This window comes from Tenrec ecaudatus, chromosome 15, assembly GCF_050624435.1.
Source record: "Tenrec ecaudatus isolate mTenEca1 chromosome 15, mTenEca1.hap1, whole genome shotgun sequence".
NCBI lineage: Eukaryota > Metazoa > Chordata > Mammalia > Afrosoricida > Tenrecidae > Tenrec > Tenrec ecaudatus.
In genome coordinates, this window is record NC_134544.1 from 50,479,869 (window position 1) to 50,501,714 (window position 21,846).

General features: G+C 41.9%; 1 protein-coding gene across 1 annotated transcript in view; it reads right to left on the reverse strand.

The window, feature by feature from the left end:
* TAF4B (TATA-box binding protein associated factor 4b) overlaps window positions 1–21,114 on the reverse strand; it is a 116,219-nt gene extending 95,105 nt beyond the window's left edge. Inside the window, exons 1-3 of the mRNA XM_075532850.1 lie at window positions 20,322–21,114; window positions 7,361–7,503; window positions 6,315–6,422 (exon numbers count right to left, since the gene is read on the reverse strand). Coding sequence (XP_075388965.1) covers window positions 6,315–6,422; window positions 7,361–7,503; window positions 20,322–20,676 — 606 coding nt within the window. The 5' untranslated portion in view covers window positions 20,677–21,114. The remainder of the gene's footprint in view (window positions 1–6,314; window positions 6,423–7,360; window positions 7,504–20,321) is intronic.
* Window positions 21,115–21,846: the final 732 nt, after the last annotated feature.

A 21,846-nucleotide genomic window follows, 5' to 3' on the forward strand; every position in this document is an offset into this window, starting at 1 on the left:
AAAAAATAATAATTTATAAATTATCAAGGGTTCACGAGGGAGGGAGAGGAAACAAGGAAGAGTTGATACCAAGGGCTCAAGTAGAAAGAAAATGTTTTGAGAGTGATGAGGGCAACAAGTGTACAAATGTGCTCGACACAATGGATGGATGGATGGGTTGTGATAAGGGTTGTACGAGTCCCCAATAAAATGATTTTTAAAAATATAAAAACATAAAATAACTAAATGAATTAAAGTTTGGAGTCTAACAGATCTGGGTTTCATTTATTCTACTAAATGAATGATCTCAGGTATGTGAGCGAAACCTCTAGCCTTCTGATTTCTTTCTGTAGAAATCAAGGAAAGTAATGGTACGTATCAGACCAAAGTTGAAAATGAGGGGAAAGTGTCATCCTCAAAAAATATCATTATCTCTAAAATGGATTTGAAATGGCAAGTCTTTATATGAAATAAAGAATTTCCTTCCCTCTAACAGTTTTTCTGAATTCATATAAATGCAGAGATATATTTATCTTCTTTTCAATCAGCTGCTTTCATGTAGACTATCAGAGTAAGCATACAAAATATGACCTATGTGCGTGCAAGTATTTCTTGCATGTTCCATGACAAAAATTTCTTCCTTGGCCTTTCAAGTACTGATGGTGGTTTTTCTCTTACTCATTATTTATATTTTTATATTATTATTATTATCTTATCCTTATTAGCACCTTATTTTGGTTCTGTTTTTATTATTTCTATTAGGTTTTACAGTTCGTGAAGCACATGGGTAGATGCATACAGATAATAACTGGTGCAAGGGTTTATAGAAGAGGTAAGGGTTGGGGTAGAAAATAGGGAGGGGGTTGGAGGAGCAAAGAATTTATGTGGGAGGGGAGAGAGTGCACTAGACAAGACTTGGAAGGAGAAAAAGCATATTTGTAGTTCAAATAGAAAACTCATTCTTGCCTCATCATTTTCACTTAACTGTGCATGTTCCAAAGTATATAAAAAGAAAAGTCAGGTTATTAGTCCTTCAAAGAATTTGAATGTTCATTTCCCAGTTAGCAGCATCCATAGCTCCTGAAGCCTGACCGGCTGGGCCACCTGATTATCGGCAGACTGTAGCGAGCACCAGCCAAACCTGCCCTCAGCTATATGAACAGCAAGGAACCAATGACGAACTGCTAAGTGTTGAAAGACAAGGGCAACATTTTAAATTACAACTAACATAATTTTACTAAATATAGACAAAGCCTTAGAAGCTAGGTTGAAAATTAAGCCTCCCTCCTACTTCTATCCTCTGCTCCCCAGAGACCATTTAAACTGGGCTGTTTTCTCTTAACCCTTTGGGAGCACTAGAACTGATTGTGATTACACAACTCATTTTAAAAGTGATTCATGGGGGGGGCATAGAAAATGTTCTAAAATTGATTGGGTTAATGATCTTAAGAAAGAAAAAAGAAAATGAGCTGTGTGATACTACGTTTTGTTCACAGTGAAAGAATTTGGGTTTTTCCTCCCACCCTCTTTTAAAATGAAGTGTGATTCCAGCACCACCTGCAGGATAAAATGTTTCATATACAGAGGCAAGCAATCAAGTAGAAAGCCACGCTGATCTTAAAACGGCAAATACTAAAGTAAAGGCAGGAGACAAGAAACCAGCAGCCTCTCCCGGGAGAAAGATGGGACTCTACTATAAAGAGTGACAGTCACAAACCCACAGGGAGTACCATTTTGTCTACGGGGCCACTGACTTGGAATCTGCTCAATGGCAGTGCTGAGTATGACCACTTTTGAAACGGAAGCAAAGTTTCATAGGAAATTGCGGTTTCTTTCCCTTTCTATTAGGTCAAATAAGGCTCAATGAAATGTAAGTTGACACAAATGTCTACTTTCTGTAAAGGTGCATTCGTGGTACATTTCTATTTTCCAGGACAACAAAACTTGGCATTTGCAACTCTTTCTTACCTTGTCTGAGACATGCTCCTTCTTTGCGTAGGCCAATTTCACTTCTGAAGGAGCAGAGGTACATAATCCTGGTCTACTCTTATCTGTTCAATCTCCTTGCACCCTCAGAAATGTAACTCTGCCACAGACTACAGAGAGACTCACCAATGATAAACAATACTCCAACTACATTGGCACTAGTTAGTCATGTTTTAGGGACCGGAGGAAAAAAGGCTAGAAAATTCATTAACTAAATCACTGTGAAAAATCAGTTATAAGGCTTTGTCTATATTTAGTAAAATAAATTATATACAATCATAGGAGACAAAACTGTATCTCAGAATCATATTCTGTGTCTCTGAAAACTCAGTTTAGATTTTCTCTTATAATCCCACGCACATCCCCACTATCATGATCCCAATTCTACCTTACAAATCTGGCTAGACCAGAGCATATACACGGGTACAGATAAGAGCTGGAAACACAGGGAATCTGGGACAGATAAACCCCTTAGAACCAATATTGAGAGTAATGATACCAGCAGGGTAAGGAGGATAAAGGAGAACCAATCACAATGATCTACATGTAACTCCCTCCCAGGGGTACAGACAACAGAAAAGTGGGTGAAGGAAGAAGACATCAGTCAGTGTAAGCCATGAAAATAACAATTGATACATTATCAAGGGTCCAGGAGGGAGGGAAGGTGGGTGGGGAAGAAGAAAAAATGAGCTGCTACCAAGGGTTCAAGTAGAAAGAAAATGTTTTGAAAATGAAGATGGCAACAAATGTACAAATATCCTTGACACAATGGATATATATATATGGATTATAATAAGAGCTGTATGAGCCCCCAATAAAATGATTTAAAAAAATACTAATTATAAATTCTTTGAGTAAAAATACTTTTCCATATCCTGTACAGCAATGCAAGGAGCTCTTGTGGCGTAGGGGTTATGTGTTGCGTTGTTAACCAAAAGATCAGTTGTTTGAAACCACCAGCCACACCGCAGTGAGAAAGAAGAGGCTTTCTGCTCCTTATAGATTTACCGTCTTGGAGCCCCACAGGGGCAGTTCTACCCTATCCTATAGGATGACTGTGTGTCAAAACCGATCCTATGGCAATGAATTTGTGTTTTCCTTTTTGGTTTGATGTGGTAATGCACTGGTTAAAAAAAAAATTGGTGGTTCATATCCACGTAGGGGCACTCAGCCTAACAAACTGCCTCAGACAGCAAACCCTCCAGATTCCTTAGCCCTCCAATCTAAAGATTGGTCTGAGTAAATGAAAAAACTGAAACGAAAACCAGAAATAAGACCTGGAGTCTTTGGTGACATAAAAAGTTCATTTCAAACATAATGGGAGGGAAAAAAATTACGGCCAAGAAAACTGCACAAAGCAATTCTATACCTGAAGTCACCATGACTCTTTGCAAGTCTTTTCAGCCTACTTTCAATGTATACGTTAAGATGGAGCTGGCATGCCCTCAGACCAGTCACAGAAGGAAGAGAATGTAAAGTATTGCTAAAAAGTGACAAGCACATAAAATGCTCAGTAAGTGGTCATTATTATTAGAGGAAGGAGTCCTGGTAGGCCAGTGGGTTATGCACTCCACTGCAAAACAAGAGTGGCAGTGTGATCCTACCAGCCTCTCTGTGGAAGATGATGCCACATGCTACATTGTTACAGTGTGGAAAGTTCCTCTGTGTCTTAGCGTCACTATCAGTTGAAAGCGACTCCATGCTGTGGGTTTGGTTTTATTATTAGGGAGGAAACCAATGTTTAAAATCCTTACTCACTGCCCGCCCCACCGGCTATGTACAGGGAAAAGAATGGGAGCAGGATCAGCCTGAGTTACCACACTCTCCACGAGTGGAAGAAGACATTGTGCTTTCCACTCCTAAAATGCCTCATTTGCAGGATTTATGCACAGGGAATCTACTTTTACCAGGGGTTGTAACAAAAGTTCCTTTAAATCCAAAATTTTCTACAAGAAAGTTACGAAAGCCAACAAGTCAGTTACTAGAGCTAGACAATGACAATGAACAATCTACAAAGGCAGCAACTCCATTTATAAGAGCTGAGAACAACAAAATACATTGGAATAACTAAAACCAAAGAGGTAAAAAATGTGTACGCTATAAACTACAACATATCGCTGAAATTAATCAAAGGAGACTTAAAAGAACGGAGAGTCATCCCATGCTCATAGATTGCGAATGAATATTTTAACTTTATTAGTACTACCAAAATGATTTATAGATTCAATACAAACCCTATTAAAATTCCAACAGCTTGGTTTGAAGAAGTGGGGAAAAAAATCAATCCTCAAATTACATGGATTTCTGTATCTCACGTCAGACTAGACCAGAGCACGTGCACAGATATAGATAAGAAATAAGAGCTCATGACACACAGAATCCAGGAACAGGAATGGGAATAGCAATACCAGAAGGGTAGGGGGCAGTGGGAGAAGGTTGGAGGAAGGGAGAACCAATCGCAATGATCGACATATAACCACACACACCCCTCCAGGGGGAAGAACAAAAGAAACAATGGGGGAAGGGAGACAGCAGTCAAGTGTGAGATACGAAAATAATAATAATTTATAATCTATCAGTCATGAGGGTAGGCAGGGGTAAGGAGGGAAAAAAGAGGAGTTCATACCAAGGGCTCAATAGAAAGTAAATGTCTAAAAAAGAATGGTGGCAACATATGTACAAATATGCCTGATACAACTGATATATGGATTATAATAAGAGTTTTAAGAGCCCCCAATAACATGATCTTTAAGGGGAAAAAATTACATGGATTTGTAAATTGCCCCAAATAGCCAAAACAATCTTGAAAAGGCGGACTCACTTTCCAATTTCAGAACATACTACAAAGTTACAGTCATCAAAACAGTCTGAAACTAGTATATGATGAATAGACAAATAAACCAATGGCATAGTATTAAGAGTCCAAAAATAAACCCAGATACCTTTGGTAAAATTCTTTCCTACAAGAGTATACCAACTCTGCTAAAGAGGAAAATAACAGTCTCTTCAACAAATAGTGCTGGGATAACTATCTCCACATGCAAAAGGATGAAATTGGACCCATTACACTCTCTCCCCCAATTTCCACCGAGTCAATTCTGAGTCACAGAGACCCTTATACTATAGGATAGGAATGTTCCATAGGGTTTTCAAAGCCATAAATCTTTACAGGAGCACACTGCCTCATATTTGGTTAGCAGACCAACACTTCACCTACTGCACCTACAGGGATCCTTGCCTCCACAGAAGAAAACTGACTCAACATTGATCCATGATCAAGATATAAACTCTAAAACCACTAAATTCTTAAAAGACCAGTAGGGGTAAAAATTCAAAACTTTGTTTTTGACAATGTGTTCTTCCATAGGACATCAAAAGCACAAGCTTCAAAGCCAAACAGGTAAATTGGACTTCATCAAGATTAAAAAGGTTTATACAACATAAGACTTTATCAACAGTATACAGAATGGGAGAATTCTGGAGACCCATATATCTGAGAAGAGTTTAATATCCAGAATGCATATAGTACGCTAGCAACTTTTTGTTTCCAAGATGCAAAGGGCAGGCTGTGCTAACCACCACAGGGGGAGCTCTGTGTTCTCCTAGCTGCTAGGAGTCCTCTCCATGACAGTTCCCACAAATTGGTGATGCTGCTGCTGTTAGGTGCCGTCACGTCAGTGCTGACTTACAGCAAGCCTGTACACACACAGCAGATTGAAACATCGGTTGATCCTGCACCATCTTCACAACACTTACTTTTGAACCCACTGCTACAGCCACATGTCAAATCTATCTCAGCAAGGTCTTCAGTTAATCTTGGCTGCAGAAAATCACCTGACCCATAGTCTAACATCTCTGGGAGCATGCACATCCAATGACTGGTCATGGAGGGAGAATTAAGGTCCAGCTCACCACACTCGCCCATAAGAGGACAAAACTCCACACATGTTCCAAAACTTCCCACCCCAGGCTGGCTGAGACTTTATTGGGCTTCTATCCAATTCAAACTCTTTTCCCCTTTCCTTTGAAGGCAAAAATCCCTAATAAATAAATATTTTATGCACCAAATTTTCTCTTAGCCTGTTTCTGATGCCTGTAACACACAGCTATCAAATATATTTATACAAACCTAATGCAATCAAGTAAAACGGGTGGTCCAAGAATGTGTTCCCTATCGTTTGTTTTCTAGCCCTCAACAGCCCCCAGTTGGTTCAGCGCCACCACACAGCATTCAATGTCTCTTCAATGTCCCACAGCCACTAACTGACGCACCTGGCAGCAGATAGCTAAATCCCGGGGAAATACAAAGACAAGTGAATAATGTGACCACAAGGCAGGTGCCAACTTACTTGTACTGAGGAAGGCTTCGGAACACTGGATACCACAGTCGTACCGATTGGGGCCATTTTTTTAGCCGGTACCACAGCTACTTTCTTGATTAATTGTGAGCTGGAACTCTTGAAGGCAAAGACAACATACAACTATCAGAATTGGTGACTTAAACCAGTCAGTGATATCACTAATATTAAAATACTCAGTTTAGTGGGGCAAGACTGTACCATAATTGTCACACTATAATGTTAGAGGTTTTATACAAACTACACTAAGAGCCTAAACTGGATCGTTGACTTTCATGCAATATTTTCAATATGGGAAAGGTGACTCGATAAACACCTCACATGCCTGAAAGTTCTGGCTACAGACATTGCACAAGACTAGTTCTGAAATCTTTAACTTTGATTCCCTGCCTCGTATATACAGTTCTAAACCAAAATGTGTTCCCCTATCTTCTTTATCCACAATAGTTAGGTAGTCAGGCAAACTAGAAAGGGGAAAGAGTAGCCATTAGTAATAAATACATTACTAGAGGAAATGACTAGTTGAGAACCAGGAATCAAGCTAGGACAATGAAAAAGGAAAAATGCATGCAAAAATATTTTTTTAAACTCTGGTACCTGACTATAGTTACCCACAAGATCTCTATGTATCTTAATTAAGCTCAATGACAACTTAATATAGATTTTTCCTTTTTTTAAAAAGCTAATCCCTTTAAGATACAGTTAAAAATGAATACTGTTAAGTTACCATATTAATATTTTTATCACAAAACAGGATATCTATTTTCTTTCCACCTATAGATGCATCTAATTATTTGGCTCTTCCTATGAAGTTTATAAAACCTCAGTATGAAGATTAAATTTTTATTATTTTAACAATTATCCAACAAAAATGAAAATCTTGATTAAATTAACATGTTCAAAGACCGCCAACTAATTCAAAATGGTGAGTAGAATTAACACTGGATAATTTTTGTTTAGCAAGCATATACACACGAATATAAAGATTATTGTAGAGAAAACTAAGGTAAATAGGGGAAAAAATTAAGGTATGTTACCGGTACTGTACAGGTTTTGATCACGTGGGTGTTCGCTGTGACTGCTGGCCTTGAAGCTATGTTACTAGTGTCAGCTCTGGTTAAAGCTTGCTGAGGAGATACCAACATCAATTGACCACTGTTATTTTTTATCATAACTGTTCCTATAGCCAAAAGAAAGGGGGAAAAAGCCTGTGAACTAATAAATAACACATAGCCACTACATATGTTCTACTACAATTTTTTTAAGACTGGAAAGTATTTTAAATGATTAGTACATTTTGAATTTTGTGCATTATTGTATAAAAAGTCAAAGCAAACACATAACTGACATTTTTCCCTATTTTATTTTGTTATTGTTGCTAGTGTTTTCATTTGCTTTTTGCATATTTTAAACAGTAACTGGGTTAATGGTTTCTTGGGGTTATGGCACGGGAGGTTGGCAGTAAAAGGGAGTATAAGAAATATGAAAATATTCTCAATTTGATTGTGGTAGTGGCTGTATAACTCTTCTTGATATGAACTACATTGAATTGTAGGTATATGGATTATGTCCCAATAAAGCTGTTTTTATAAAAAACTGCCATCAAGTCAATTCTGACTCATAGTGACTCTACAGGACAGGGTAGACTTGCCCCTCTGAGTTTCTGAAAGTAACTCTTTATGGAAATCAAAAGCCTCCCTCCTCATTTTACCAAGGAGTGTCTGGTGGCTTAGAACTGCTGACCTTCAGGTTCACAGCCAAAAACATAAACCACTATTGCACCAGGGCTCCTCATTATTGCACAGAATATGGAAAATTATTTTTGCTAAGACTAAAATATGAATACTTTAAGCAAATAGCTATCACTAAGCTACTACAAAAGAAGGTAAAACACTTCCTTGATAACAACAAAAACTTACAGTAGTTAAGATAGTACATATAGTAACAACAAGGCACTTGTGTTAGAGCTTAAATTCTAAGGGCCAGGCTTGCAGTAGAAGGCTGTTTATAGTGGGAGCCCTAACTACGGGTTGAGTCTCCCCATCAATTCAGCCTCCACTGAGTTCTTTCTGACCATTGACCAGCAATGTAAAAAGCGTTGCCCTTATACTGCTAAAGAGGGGCAATCTTACCTTCAGCAAGCTGCCTGGGCATGCTTCTCAAAAAAATTGAGATACAGGGCCACATGGTGTGATAGTTAAGGTTTACTGTGCCAACCTGGCCAATGAACACACATGGGATTAACTGAAGGGCAGAGAGACAAATGGCTTGGCGAGTCTTGCCTTTCTGGTTTCCCGTTCTCTGATGGTCGGACCAGTTACGGCTGCCGTAGCTAGTTTTCTGCCTCAGCTGGCAAGACTCACTTCCGGTGAGACATCCCTGAGGAGAAGCCACATGGACCTACCCTGATGCAGCCCAGGGTGCAGAAGCTGCGTGGAGACCCTGCCAGCACTGAGATGCCTACACGCTCACTGATTCAACTTTTTCCCTGCATTCAGCATCATTGCATGTGTTTTTTGAGTTTGAGGAGGTCTTTGTAGGTCGATGTTGGACATAAGGGCTAATGTCGGACTTAGGAGTTTGGACTGGGCTGGGCTGCTTAATGTCTAATTACCTTTTATATAACTCTCTTATAAAATAGGAGTGTTTATGAATCTCGTTTCTCTAGTCTAGCCAGACGCGCATGCTATGTGGCATACTCCAGTCAAGACAACTAGAGGACTCCAGAACCAATCCTTTAAACTTTTCCCGTTTGCTTCAGTGTGTGTATCCCAATTTGGATCCCTTTCCCACTCCCACAGGCTTACCTGCAACTGTGAGAATTTGGCCTATTCCCAATCAGGATTTTGGGATGAACCTGCTTGTTTGTCATGATTTACAATTTAGCCTGTGACTAGGATCTTTCCACACCATAATGGCCCTATGCTGATGTCCTTCAACCAAATGCTTATTTTGTTGTGGTCCCATTTAAGACTTAATAAAGGAGTCTCAATAAAACATAGTTTAATTGGGGGTCTTTTCTCCCCTATGACATACTATACAAACTTACCAATAGTACAAAGAACACCAAAATATTCATGCAAATATGTCATTTCAAATCTTCCCAAGAAACACTACACATCAGTGAGAAAAGGAAAACAATAGAGCTAAGTCAACTAATTATGCAGATACAAAACAAACTACCCCTTACTGCCATCAGGTCAATTCCTACTCATAACAACCCTATAGGACACAACAGGACTGCTCCCTGTGAATTTCCAGGGCTGTAACTCTTTACAGGAGTAGAAAGTCTTCTCTTGCTTCCAGTCAGCTGGTGGTTTTGAACTGCTAACCTTGAAGTCGGCATAACCACTATGCCATCGGGGCTCCTAATGATCTATATGGTAAAGATGAAAACTGGCTGCCTAGTTCACACCAGTTATTGGTTGAATTGCGCCTCCAAAAATCTTATAAATCCTAACCTAAATGCCTGCAGTAAAAATCCCATTTGAGAATGGGTGGTCTTTGTTGTATTAATGAGGCAGGATTAGTGTAGGGTGTATTTTTAATCAATCTACAGAAAATTAAACAAACCAGCATAGCAGAGACAGGGGGAAAGAGATGCCACATATCATGAAGATCCACCCAGAAGCAGGTAGAGGTTCAAAGAGAGAAGGTCCTTCCTCTCTCTTAATAGCTGGCCCTCTGAATTCAGATGTCTCCTAAACTGTGAGAAAGATACATTTTCTTCTGAAAGCCACCATGCTATTTAGATAGATCAATATCATATATTAAAACACCAAAAACCTCTGCCATCAAGTCAATTCCAACTCATTGTGACCCTTCAGGACAGGGTAGAACTGGCCCTGTGGGTTTCTGAGTCTAATTCTTTACAGGAGTAGAAGTATTAAGGATATAAAGGCAAAGAGCAGCTACATAAAAATTTTTAATTATGCTTAGTAAAAAATACTGTCAGGTAAAAGGGTAGCATGAAAAATGGGAGATTTTAATTCACCTATAATCAAAGGAGATGTATTCAAAATGCACAAGAGATATAAGTGGTTTTAAAAATGTTTAAGAAACCACACTTTAAAAATAAAAGATGGTGTTAAGATGATGTCTCACCAAAAAGAAAATACCACTAGACTTCATGTATATATATACATACACATATTATGGATTTTCTGTATTTAAAAAGTACAACAAATAAATTCAGAAGGCTTAATCATGAGTTGAACTGGCAAAAGAACCAAAACCATACCAAATTCACTGCCATTGAGTTGATGCCACTCATAGTAACCTGTAAAGATCAGTGGCTATGAAAACACATCACTAGATCATACAAGTATAAAGAACAGAATGAAAAAAGAGTGAAAAGAACAAATTCATCAAAAAGATAACAATTATAAATATATATGCACCTAACAACATAGCAAATGTTGACAGAATTATCCATAATGTAATATGCTCTACTCTTCTGCCCAATAAACTACTATGGTCCAAGGTGCTTTCCTATACTGGGGTCTTGAAGGTAAGCTAATATGAATGGATGCTCTTTAATTTCTCCATATTGTCAACACTGGGAGATATTGACTGGCAAGATGGCAGATCCATGCAAATGTAAGTCAGATAGGGCTCAAATGAGCCACCCACTGTAATTTAATACCTATGCATAAATGCGTAACTGGTCACCTTCTAGTCTCTACCAAAGTCAGGGTTATATATAGAGAAAGATGTATGCATATCATCCCTTCACCAGTAGGCCAGGAATATAAAGCCCTTCCTTAATACAAAAAAAATATATATATATATATGCCTCTCATTAATATCCACAGATATAGCCACATAGATGAGCTTATTTTCATTTCCACCAGATAACTTTTAAATATTTAAAGGTCTTGATTTACTATTGCTGCCATAATAGAATTATGAGTGGACTGGTTTAAAGAACAGAAATTTAATTCCTTACAGGAGGCTAAAAGTCCAAATCATGGCCTCAGTCTCTGCCATTTCCAGTGTCTGCCAACCACCTTAGGTGTTGCTTGGCATCTGTCTTCACAGTGTGTGCCTGTTTCTACTCTGCTTTTTTCATGACTATCAAGTGAATAGTTAGTATTCAATATCCACTGGAATGACTCCACTAACATGAAAAGAGAAAAACCCTATTTCCAAACACATCCACAAGTAAAGGGGCTAGGATCTCAATACACATTTTGGGGAGCCTCAATTCAATCCACAGCAGGCAGCTAACCCAGCCTAAGTGTTTCCTTCCTCAGGTTCCTAGCACCCAATTCTTCTAGTTCTCATGTGAAGTAAAGTTTCTCCTACTGAGCTTGAATTCGGTGAGCTCTCCTTTTCCTCATCTCCTGTGTGGTTCCAGTGAATGAAAGAGTGTTACATAGCCAGGTAGGTTCTCAGCCAGGTTGGGACATCTCCGCCCGTCCTCCATAAATGCAGATTTGCCAAAACAGTTTGTATTCTTCTTCTTTTAAATTTCATATTTTAAAAGTAGACCCAATAGACCTCAAGTGATTTTCAGATTCTTCTTTATACTTTCCCTATTTTTCTATCCTTTTATTTTCAACAATAGTTGTTGAAAAACTTATGTCTAAAGTAATCTTTTTTTTTTAATTTTTAGGGTTTTTTCTCTTTTTTTTCCCCCAAAGTAATCTTTGAAAACTCTGGAAATCTATTTGCTTCCAAGGAGAGTAACTCCATCTGTCAGCACTGAAATGTCTAAGCAAATAAAAAATAAATATCAATATCCTTAAAACAATCATACTTCTTTGATTCAGATATTCTAACACTATATATTTATCTAAAGAAAATGGGGAGAAATTAAGAATACCTAACCTAGCCTTGAAAAACAGCACTTCCTCCCCAGGATGTCTACCCAACAAGAATAATGCCACTGATACTATCAAGTTTAACTAGCTCCATAGCCTCTGGAATGCAAACAGTGGATGCATATGGTAGAGCAGTGGAGAATCTCCATTTCACAAAGCCCAGCAGCACCATGACAACCATGGAAGATGATGTTCGTGTAAGTTGTTTCCCTTGGATAAAGTCAGAATCAAAACCATTCACTCAAGGGCTCACTTAGGAATTTGAAAAAGTAGATGCAAATTATCTGCCTGTGTTGAGTAAGGAAATTGATTTAAGATTTTAAGGTTTTTCTAATCCAAGAAACCAAATGCTAAGCATACAAGTCATAACCCAACTGCAAAAAGCCTGCCAGAAACTACTCCATAACAATGTAAACTGATCTGATATTGGAGAAAAAGGTTGGCTGCCAATCTAGGACCTTATTTAAATCTCAAAAAGCCTCCTGAGGCGACTTCCGGTGGGTGCCAAATCATTAGCAGGGAGGCTAGAAGAAAACTGACCTTAATTTACGAAACCAAACTCACTACCATCAAGTTGGTGCCCACTCATAGAGACCCTTTGTGACAGGGCAGAACTGACCCCGATGGGTTTCCGAGATTGTGACTGGTGGTTTCAAACTGACAAACTGATGGTAAGCAGTCCAACACACAATCACTACTCCATCCACCGATCTAAACTAGGGGAATTACGATCAGCCATTGGTTGGTTGTCTCGAATTCGCCCTCCTCTTTATGAGGAGCGCTGTTGGTGCAGTGGTTACACAACTGCAAGGTCTGCAGTTCAAAACCACTAGGAGGTGTTCCTCGGGAGAAAGATGCAGCTTTCTCTTCCTGTTCACAGCTACAGCCTCAGAAAAATTGCAGGAGCAGTTCTAACTTGTCCTCTGGGCCTATTAATCAGTAATAACTCAACAGTAGTGAGGTTTTCCGAGTGTCATCATGAGGAGTTAGTAGAACAGATCAATTCACAAGTAAACTTTCACACACTTTTGTACAGTAAGACTGCCAAGCAGTTTCTTACAGTTTATTTTTTATTTTTTTTCTTACAGTTAGTTTATGACAAAAATGTAGTCACGTCCTTGCTCATCATCACCCTACAAAAAGAGACAAATACCACAAACAAAACACAGCAGATAACTGAGGAGATTACGACAAATATGCCACAGAAGAATAATTTTCAGAGCTTCCCTGTAGTCGTTCTCACTTCCTCACAATGCTTTCTAAAGCCTTTGTATTTTCAACCCCAAACCTAGAAAAAGATGAGGGCATATGTGAGCTTAAATTCCAGAAAGCAGCAGAAGAGCTATAGATAACAGTGAAAGCACAGAATCCATTTGCAGATTTCCCATGTAGATTAAAGCCTACCTTGAGATCCTTTAGAGCATTAACCAAGAATGGGAACGGTTCTGCCCTCAGAGAGCATCAAAAAGTTGATTACCACTACGCTGCAGTCAGCCCAAAGTCTCCCTTAGGGAGGAGTGCTTGGATGTGTCAGTGATGAAGACTGGGGCACTAGGGTCACACAGTCAAGTGTTATGGCTAGACTGCCTTGGTCAGAAGGTCCTAGACTAATTGTAGCGCTTCTGCCAGTGTAATTAATGTACATTTTCTTTCTTTCTTTTTTTTAATCGTTTTATTAGGGGCTCATACAACTCTTATCAAAATCCATACATACATCAGTTGTGTAAAGTACATCTGTACATTCATTGCCCTCATCATTCTCAAAGCATTTGCTCTCCACCTAAGCCCTTGGCATCAGGTCCTCTTTATTCCCCTCCCTCCCCGCTTCCTACTCCATGAGCCCATGATAACTTATAAATTATTATTTTGTCATATCTTTCCCTGTCCAAGGTCTCCCTTCACCCCCTTTTCTGTTTTCCATCCCCCAGGGAGGAGGTCACATGTAGATCCTTGTAACTGGTTCCCTCTTTCCAATCCACTCTCCCTCTACCCTCCTAGAATCACCACTCACACCACTGGTCCTGAAGGGATCATCCACCCTGGAGTCCCTGTGTTTCCAGTTCCTATCGGTACCAGTGTACATCCTCTGCTCTAGCCAGACTTCCTATCGGTACCAGTGTACATCCTCTGGTCTAGCCAGACTTGCAAGGTAGAATTCAGATCATGAGAGTGGGGGTGGGGGAGAAGTATTTAGGAACTAGAGGAAAGTTTATTTTTCATCTGTGCTACATCACACCTTGACTGGCTCGTCTCCTCCCTGAGACCCTTCTGCAAGGGGATCTCCAGTGGCCTACAAATGGGCTTTGGGTCTCCACTTTTACCCCCCGCCTCATTCACAATGGTAAGATATTTTGTTCTGATGATGCCTGATACCTGATCTCTTCGACACCTCATGATAGCACAGGCTGGTGTGCTTCTTCCATATGGGCTTTGTTGCTTCTGAGCTAGATGGCCCCATGTTTACCTTTAAGCCTATAAGACCCCAGACGCTATACCTTTTGATAGCTGAGCACCATCAGCTTTCTTCGCCACATTTGCTTATGTACACATTTGTCCTCAGTGATCATATCATGGAGGTGTGCACCCAATGATATGATTTTTTGTTCTTTGATGCCTGATAACTGATCCCTTCGGTGCATTTTCCAATCAAGACCCCATTTCCATTTCTGCCACACTGATGTACTGATCTGCCCCCAGTCATGGTTCTCTGATAGTTTCTTTTGTCCTCCCATGCCCTCTTCTTGTTGGGAGGTGCCATCCAGTCAGTTCTGACTCAGAATCAGAACAAAACACTGCCCAGTGTGGTCTTCCTCACAATTATGCTTCAGCCCACTGTAGCAGCGACAGAGACTATGTCAATCCATCTTGTGGAGGATCTTCCTCTTTTTTGCATCTTTTTCACTTTGCCAGGCATGCTGTCCTTTTCCGGAGGGGCTGATCTCTCCTGATAATGTGTCCTAAGTACATGAGCTAAAGTCTCACCATCCTCACTTCCAAGGAGCACTCGGGCTGTACTTCCTCCAAGGCAGGGTTGTTTGTTCTTTTGGCAGTTCATGGTCCTTTCCAGGGTCTTCTCCAGCACCACAACGCAAATGCAGCGATTCTTCTCCAGTCTTCCTTGTGCAGTGTCCAACTTCGATTTATATATGAGGCAACTGAAAATACCATAGCTTGAGACAAATGCACAATAGTCCTCAAAATGACACACTGGCTTTTCAACACTTCAAAGAGTTTTTGTGCAAGAGATTTACCCAATACAATGCCTATTTGATTTTTTTTAAATATGTATATTTTTAATTAATCATCTTATTGGGGTCTCTTACAAATCTTTTAACAATCCATCATTCAATATCATTTGATTTCTTGATGGTTGCTTCAATGGAAACTGATTGTGGGTCCTAACAAGAAGAAATCCTTGACAACTTAAATATTTTATACTTTTATCATACTGTTGCCTACTGCTTCACTTGTGAGGATTTTTATTTTCATTACATTGAGTTTTAATCCATGCTGAAGGCTACAATCCTTGATCTTCATCAGCAAGTGCTTCAAGTCCTCGTTTTAAGCAACTAAAGTTATATATCAAAGGTAGATCTAAGGATGTTAATAAAATAAGTCTTCCTCTGGTCCTGATGCCACATTCTTCATGCCCTACTTACTGTCATGGAGTTAACTGTGACTCATTGTGCCTTATAAGATAGGGTAGAAAGAACTACCACAGTTTCTAAGACTACAATTGTTTACAGGCATCAAAAACCTCATCTATCTCTCTGGGAATGGCTGGTAGTTTCAAACTGCTGACCTTGTGGTTAGCAGCAAACACGTAAGCACTATGCTTGTCCTACTTTACTCCAATTTTCTACAAACCGTTGAACAACATTTTGACCTCTGGTGATGGCCTCCCTCATGCAGATGATGTGTCTTTGTCTTTACCTCCTTTTTTATTTTTTTGTCTTTACCTCTTTAAGATTTAGTCAATATTCTCCTTAAATTATACTTGAAACTTGGGGTCTCTATTGTACCCTAAAATATAGGTCATATATATTTATTTATTTTTATTTATACATGTATATTTTTAAAAACAAGTTCTGCTCATAGGGGAAATTCTGAAGGAGAAATAAAACTATTCCTTACCTTGGAAAATCAAAGTTGACTTATACATAAGCACTGAGCATCTCTGAATAAACTGCTAATCTTTAGTACATAAAAGAAAGGGGACATTATGATTCAAGTTACTTTAATCAGCACTTCCATTTCATTGCCACAAAGGTACATGGGCTATCTTGCCCTGCACCCACTGACTGCACAAACGTTTTATATGCTACTCTGTCACCCATCAGCAGAAATTCCCAAAAGCAACTCTTCCAAGTATTGCATCACCTCCTCAATAAACAACTATTCCTACAGAGAATTTACCTTAGCACTATGAGTCCTGGTGAGAGTTCAAGTAAGCATTTCTTGCTAATAGCAGACTTAGCAGTTCAAAACCACAAGCGGCTCTGCGGGAGAAAGAGGAGGTGGTCTGCTCCTGTGCAGAGTTACGGCTTTGGAAGCCAGCTACACAGGCTCTCTCTGAACCAGAATCACAGAGCGAGTCAGAAGCTCTGAATCAGAATCAGCAGTGACAGTAGTTATGAACATATTTAGGTTGTGGGCCTCATTTGCTGCTCTTTTAGCTCAGAAAGATTTGAGTTTGGGTTTCCTCACATATGAAAGATTACAGTCTAAAATTTTTTAAATCACCTTTCAGTAATGATACTCAATGAGGTATATGACACAAACATACACCAAGCATAACCCACCCACTGTCATAAAGTTGATTGATTCATAGCGACCCAAGATAGGGTTTTCAAGATGGTAAATCTTGAGGGAGCAGAAAGCCTCATCTTTCTTCAAGGAATGGCTTTAACATAAGGTGACCAGACTTCCCGATGTTGAACAATTTTTCCCATGTCTCACAGTGTTTTTAAAAAGTCCCGAATTTTGGAAAGAATGCACGACAAGTAGGATATACGGTTTTCAGCTGCCATGCGGCTATTTCACCAGGATATGAGTTTTATCAATGGTGTCCCGCTTTACCAATGTTAAAATCTGGTCAACTTACTTTAACAGCCAACCCTGCAGTTAGCAATCCAACAGTAAGTTACCCAGTAACACCACCAGAAATCCTTACACTATACATAGTGTTAAGATTTGAGATGGGAATTAAGTAGAGATAGCTTCAAATCTCCTCTGATACCTGTGAGTTGCCTGGCACTGAACAAGTTCCTTACCCTTAAAGACCTTATTTGCCACTGTGGTGCAGTGATTTACTTAAGATAGCCTTTCTGAATTTGGTGCTGGCAAAGTATATTGAAAGTACCAGGGACTGCCAGAAGAACACACAAATCTGCCTTGGAAGAAGTAGTCAGAATGTTCCTTAGAAGTGACAAGGGTGGTGAGACTTTGGACATGTATCAAGAGACCAAAAGTAATGAAACTCACTGCTGTCAATTCAATTCCAGCTCATAGCAGCCCTATGGGGCAGAGTAGAACTGGAAAAAGACATCATGCTTGGGAAAGGCGAGTGATAGCAAAAAAGAGAAAGACTGCCAAGGAGATAAGACTGACACAGTGGGTTAGCAATGGGCTCAAACTAGCAATTGTGAGGATGGTGCAGGACCGGGCAGTCTTTTTCTATTGTACTCAGGATCGCTATGACCTGGGACCAATTGGAAGGCACCGAACCATCACCACCATACTCTTTGAGCTAAACTAACACTGGTTAACCACCACCTCCCACCCCAGCAAAATCTTTTTTAAACCAAACTCACTGCCATAAAGTCAATTATGATTCATAGCAACCCTTTGGGAAAGAGTAGAACTGCTCCCTGGGGTTTCCAAGGCAGCAGGAGAAAACCTCATCTTAATCCCATGGTGGTTGTTGGCTTCAAACTGCGGACCTTTCGGTTAGCAGCCCAACATGTAACCCACTATGCCACCAGGGCTCCTCTAACTAGGAGTGTTGGCATCCTAAGGAAATCGGATAGCTTGCTAATAATGTAAATCTGGCACCCTAGTGGGAGTAGCAGCAGGGACATGAAACCCTAGCAAAGGAACTAGTCAGTTTTGCCATACTGCTAGATTTAAAAGCGAGCCAATTCCAAACTAGGGGGGAGCCTCATAATTACCAAAAGAGAGGAGCCAGGAGAGAAATATGTGCTCTCTGGATCCAGGGTCTCCGTGCTGAGAAGCCCACAACAGATTGTGAGAAAGCAGTGAGTGGCAGAAAAATAGCAGCAGCAGAACAGGAGACCAGCCAGCAGGTAGCAGAGCAACAGATTCAAGCATCTTTGGGCAAACAGAATGACGGGGTCTCTGGGCACTTTTGAGCAGAACAAGGAGAGCTTTGTAACATATATCAGAGCAAGACAGAGGCCAGGTCTGAGGGCCAGAGACCTTAGGCCTGCCTAAGAAGACATTGCTGAGATGTCCTGATTGAGGAACTGCATTCTGAGCATTCCTGGACAGAATTTACCTGTTACTTCCTTATAAAACTAACCAACTCAGTATGGCCAGTGCAACACATTATCCCACTCAACAGAGAACTGTCCTTCGGACAGAACAGTTGTGATTTCAGAATTGGTTAAAAAAAAAAGTCTGAGAATGGACTCAAGTGTGACCTCTGCCCCAATAAGAATCAGCCTTGAACTAATCTTAATTCTCCTTCAACCATGTAAAACTAGAGAGGTCAGACACCTTCCCTACCACACCATTCCTACAGCTTCCTAACTATGGCAATCAATGAAGGAAATGTAAATGCATAAAAACTGTCCAAAAGGATAAGCCCTCAAAAAATGATCAGTTACCACTATCAATAAGTTTTCGACTACTGTCAATTCTAAATGGGTTTGATCTAAACAGGAATTTTCTGAAATTTGCAGGTCATCTTATCCAAACATACTCATATTATAACTACTTTATATATGCAGTATGACAATTTAGAACTGGCAAATCATGCACCCACCCAGTGATGGGCAAAGCCTTAGTGAGAATATTACATTATGTATGCATGCACCCTCTCTGTACAAAACAAATTAAGTCTCCTAAAAGGGAACACAAAGAACATAATCTTCCTATAATTATTCCTGACCAAACACATTTGCAACACAAGAGCCCTTGTCACCAAGTTAGGGGAATACCTAATCTTTTACATCGTTACTTCCACTTCTTTAACAGCTTTGCAGAGGCGGGTTGCAACTACAGCTCAACAAAAATTAATAGGAGGCAATACTGTACTCCTCTATCCATTGAAATTCCAAGAAACCAGGTGAGGAAAGTAAAAAAAAACACCAGATGGCCGGAGCACACAATTAACATGAAAATAAGTCTCTAAATGGGGTAAAACCATGGTGCTACATGGAAAACGGAATTTAAAAGTCTATTAGACGTTTGTTAACTGTCACAATCAAGTCAAATACAATTCCTTCACCTATAACAATCCAATCACACCACCTGTACCCACCTGTCCACTCGCACTTGTTCCTGAGAACAGGGAGAGTTAAACATCATTAAACATCCGAAGACTGTCCACAAAACCCCATCATTCCTTTCTGGGGCGGGAAAGTAGAACTTTTTAACAAAAATAATCAAAACGTATGACAATATAAGCCGGGTCTTTCTGCTACTGGAAGCCAACAAACTTCACAAGCATCTCTAAGGCTCTCCTGGGCATACCGCTCCAGCTTTTACTGGGTCGCTTGGGTGAAAAGAAACAACTTATGGGGCTTGGGTAAGGGATATATATGTGTATATACATACACACATACACGTGTATGAGAGAAAAACACGGGACTTTCTACTGCTGTAAAGAGCTAGACTCGGAGACGCACGAGGACAGTCCTACCCTCTCCTATCGGACCACTAGGAGTCCGCATCACCCGCGGCAGTGAGTTTGGTTTAGTTTTGGCACACACACACATACACAGCGAGAGCAAGAATTTATACCGGTTCTAACTGTAAAACCTAGCCACCGCCCAAGAGGTTACTTCTCCTACGGTTCCTGCAGTCAAGGTTTTCTGAGTTGGGGTGGGGGGGCGACCAGCCAATATGAGCGATCCAGAGTTGCACTGTCCCCGGATCACAGGTAGCCGGACCCCGGGGCTAGGCTGGCAGGGCGGCTCCACCTACGTACCTGGAGGAAGCTGGAAATTAGCAGGCAACAGGATGGTCGTGCTCGGGGCTTTGGCGGCGGCGACCATCTGGGGAGCGGGCACCCGGGGGCTGCAGCTGAGTTTAGGCACGGCACTGACCGTGACAACTTCGGTCCCCAGGGTCCCCACGGGGGCCGCCTGCAGCAGGGGCTGGGACGCCGTGGACCCCACGCTGACGGTGACAGAAGCCTTAGTCACGGCGCCCAGGGCCACCGGGGCGTTCTCCACGCGCACCGGCAGAACCCCGGCAGGGGCCACGGTGCCGGTGCCGGCGCCGGCCGCGTTCACAGCAGCTGGGGCAGCGGCGCCGGCCGGCTCCGAGAGGCCCGCGGGCATCCCCACGGGTGCCTCAGCGGCAGCAGGGCGGCTGCCGACTCGGAAGCAGGGGCGCGGAGACGCTCGGCAAGCGGCCGCCGACTCCAGGGCAGGACCGGCTCCCCAGCATCGTAGGGAGAGGCGCCGGGGCCGCGCGTGCCGGAGCTTCCTCACGGAGCGCCCGCGGCTCGGCACTCGCGCGGACTCGCGGGAGGCACCACCCGCCCGGACGCTCGCGGGTTCCCGGGGAGCTCACACGTGCGCCGGCTCCGCTCCGGCGCCTCAGCTCCGGCTCGCGCGGCGGCTCGGCGCCCCCGCGCGGCTCCCGGAAGGCCGTCCCTTGGTCTCCCCCCGCCGAGCCTAACTCTGCCCTCGAGCTCCCGCGCCAGAAACTTCACGAGTGAAGAGCCGCGAGCGCCTCACGGAAGCTCCGTCCGGCTCTTGCCCGCGACTCCGCCAGCCATGTTTATATAGCCACGAGGAGACCTCGCGCACGCGCGCCGGCGGCCGACTCCGCCTCGGGCTATCCCGGACCCTGGCCCTCTGATTGGCCAGGGCGAGGAATCGCGCTCGTGACGTCACCGGACGGCTCCGGGGGGCGTTAGAACCTTCCCCGGAACGGGGCAGGAGGAGGGGCGAGTTGCCAAACATCCGAGCACGTGGGCGGGGCTCCGTGCGACTAGAAACTGCGGCAGGCGTCCGAGCTGCGCGGCTTAGGAGGGTCGCTGGATAGGTGGCCCGTCAAAAATTGGGACTGTACTTTCGCCGGGCCTGTTCTTCTTAGGGAAAAGAGGCGGAGGACTGTTTGGGGGAAGGTCGTCAGTACGTTAACCTGTCATTGCTTTTCGGAGGGCACAAACGTTAAGTGACTGAAGTGTTTAAGCATAGTGTTTTATTTTATAGGCTGCAGAAAGTGCCGATTTTCAGGCTGGGCAAGCAATGTGAGGGGAAAATAACGGGGCCAATGGCCCGGAGGGACATGAGAGTGTGGGAGGTAGGGGAAGGGAGGAGGTGCTGGCCAACACAGGGATAAGGAGTGGTTCAAAACCAGTGGAGAAGCCCGGATGGAAGGACTGGTAGGGAGTGACCAAGGGCAAGGTAACTGAGAGGAATTACTGAAACCAGAATGAACACTGAACATGGTAGTGGGACGGGAGGAAAGCGTATGGAAATAGAGGAAAGGAGTAGGAG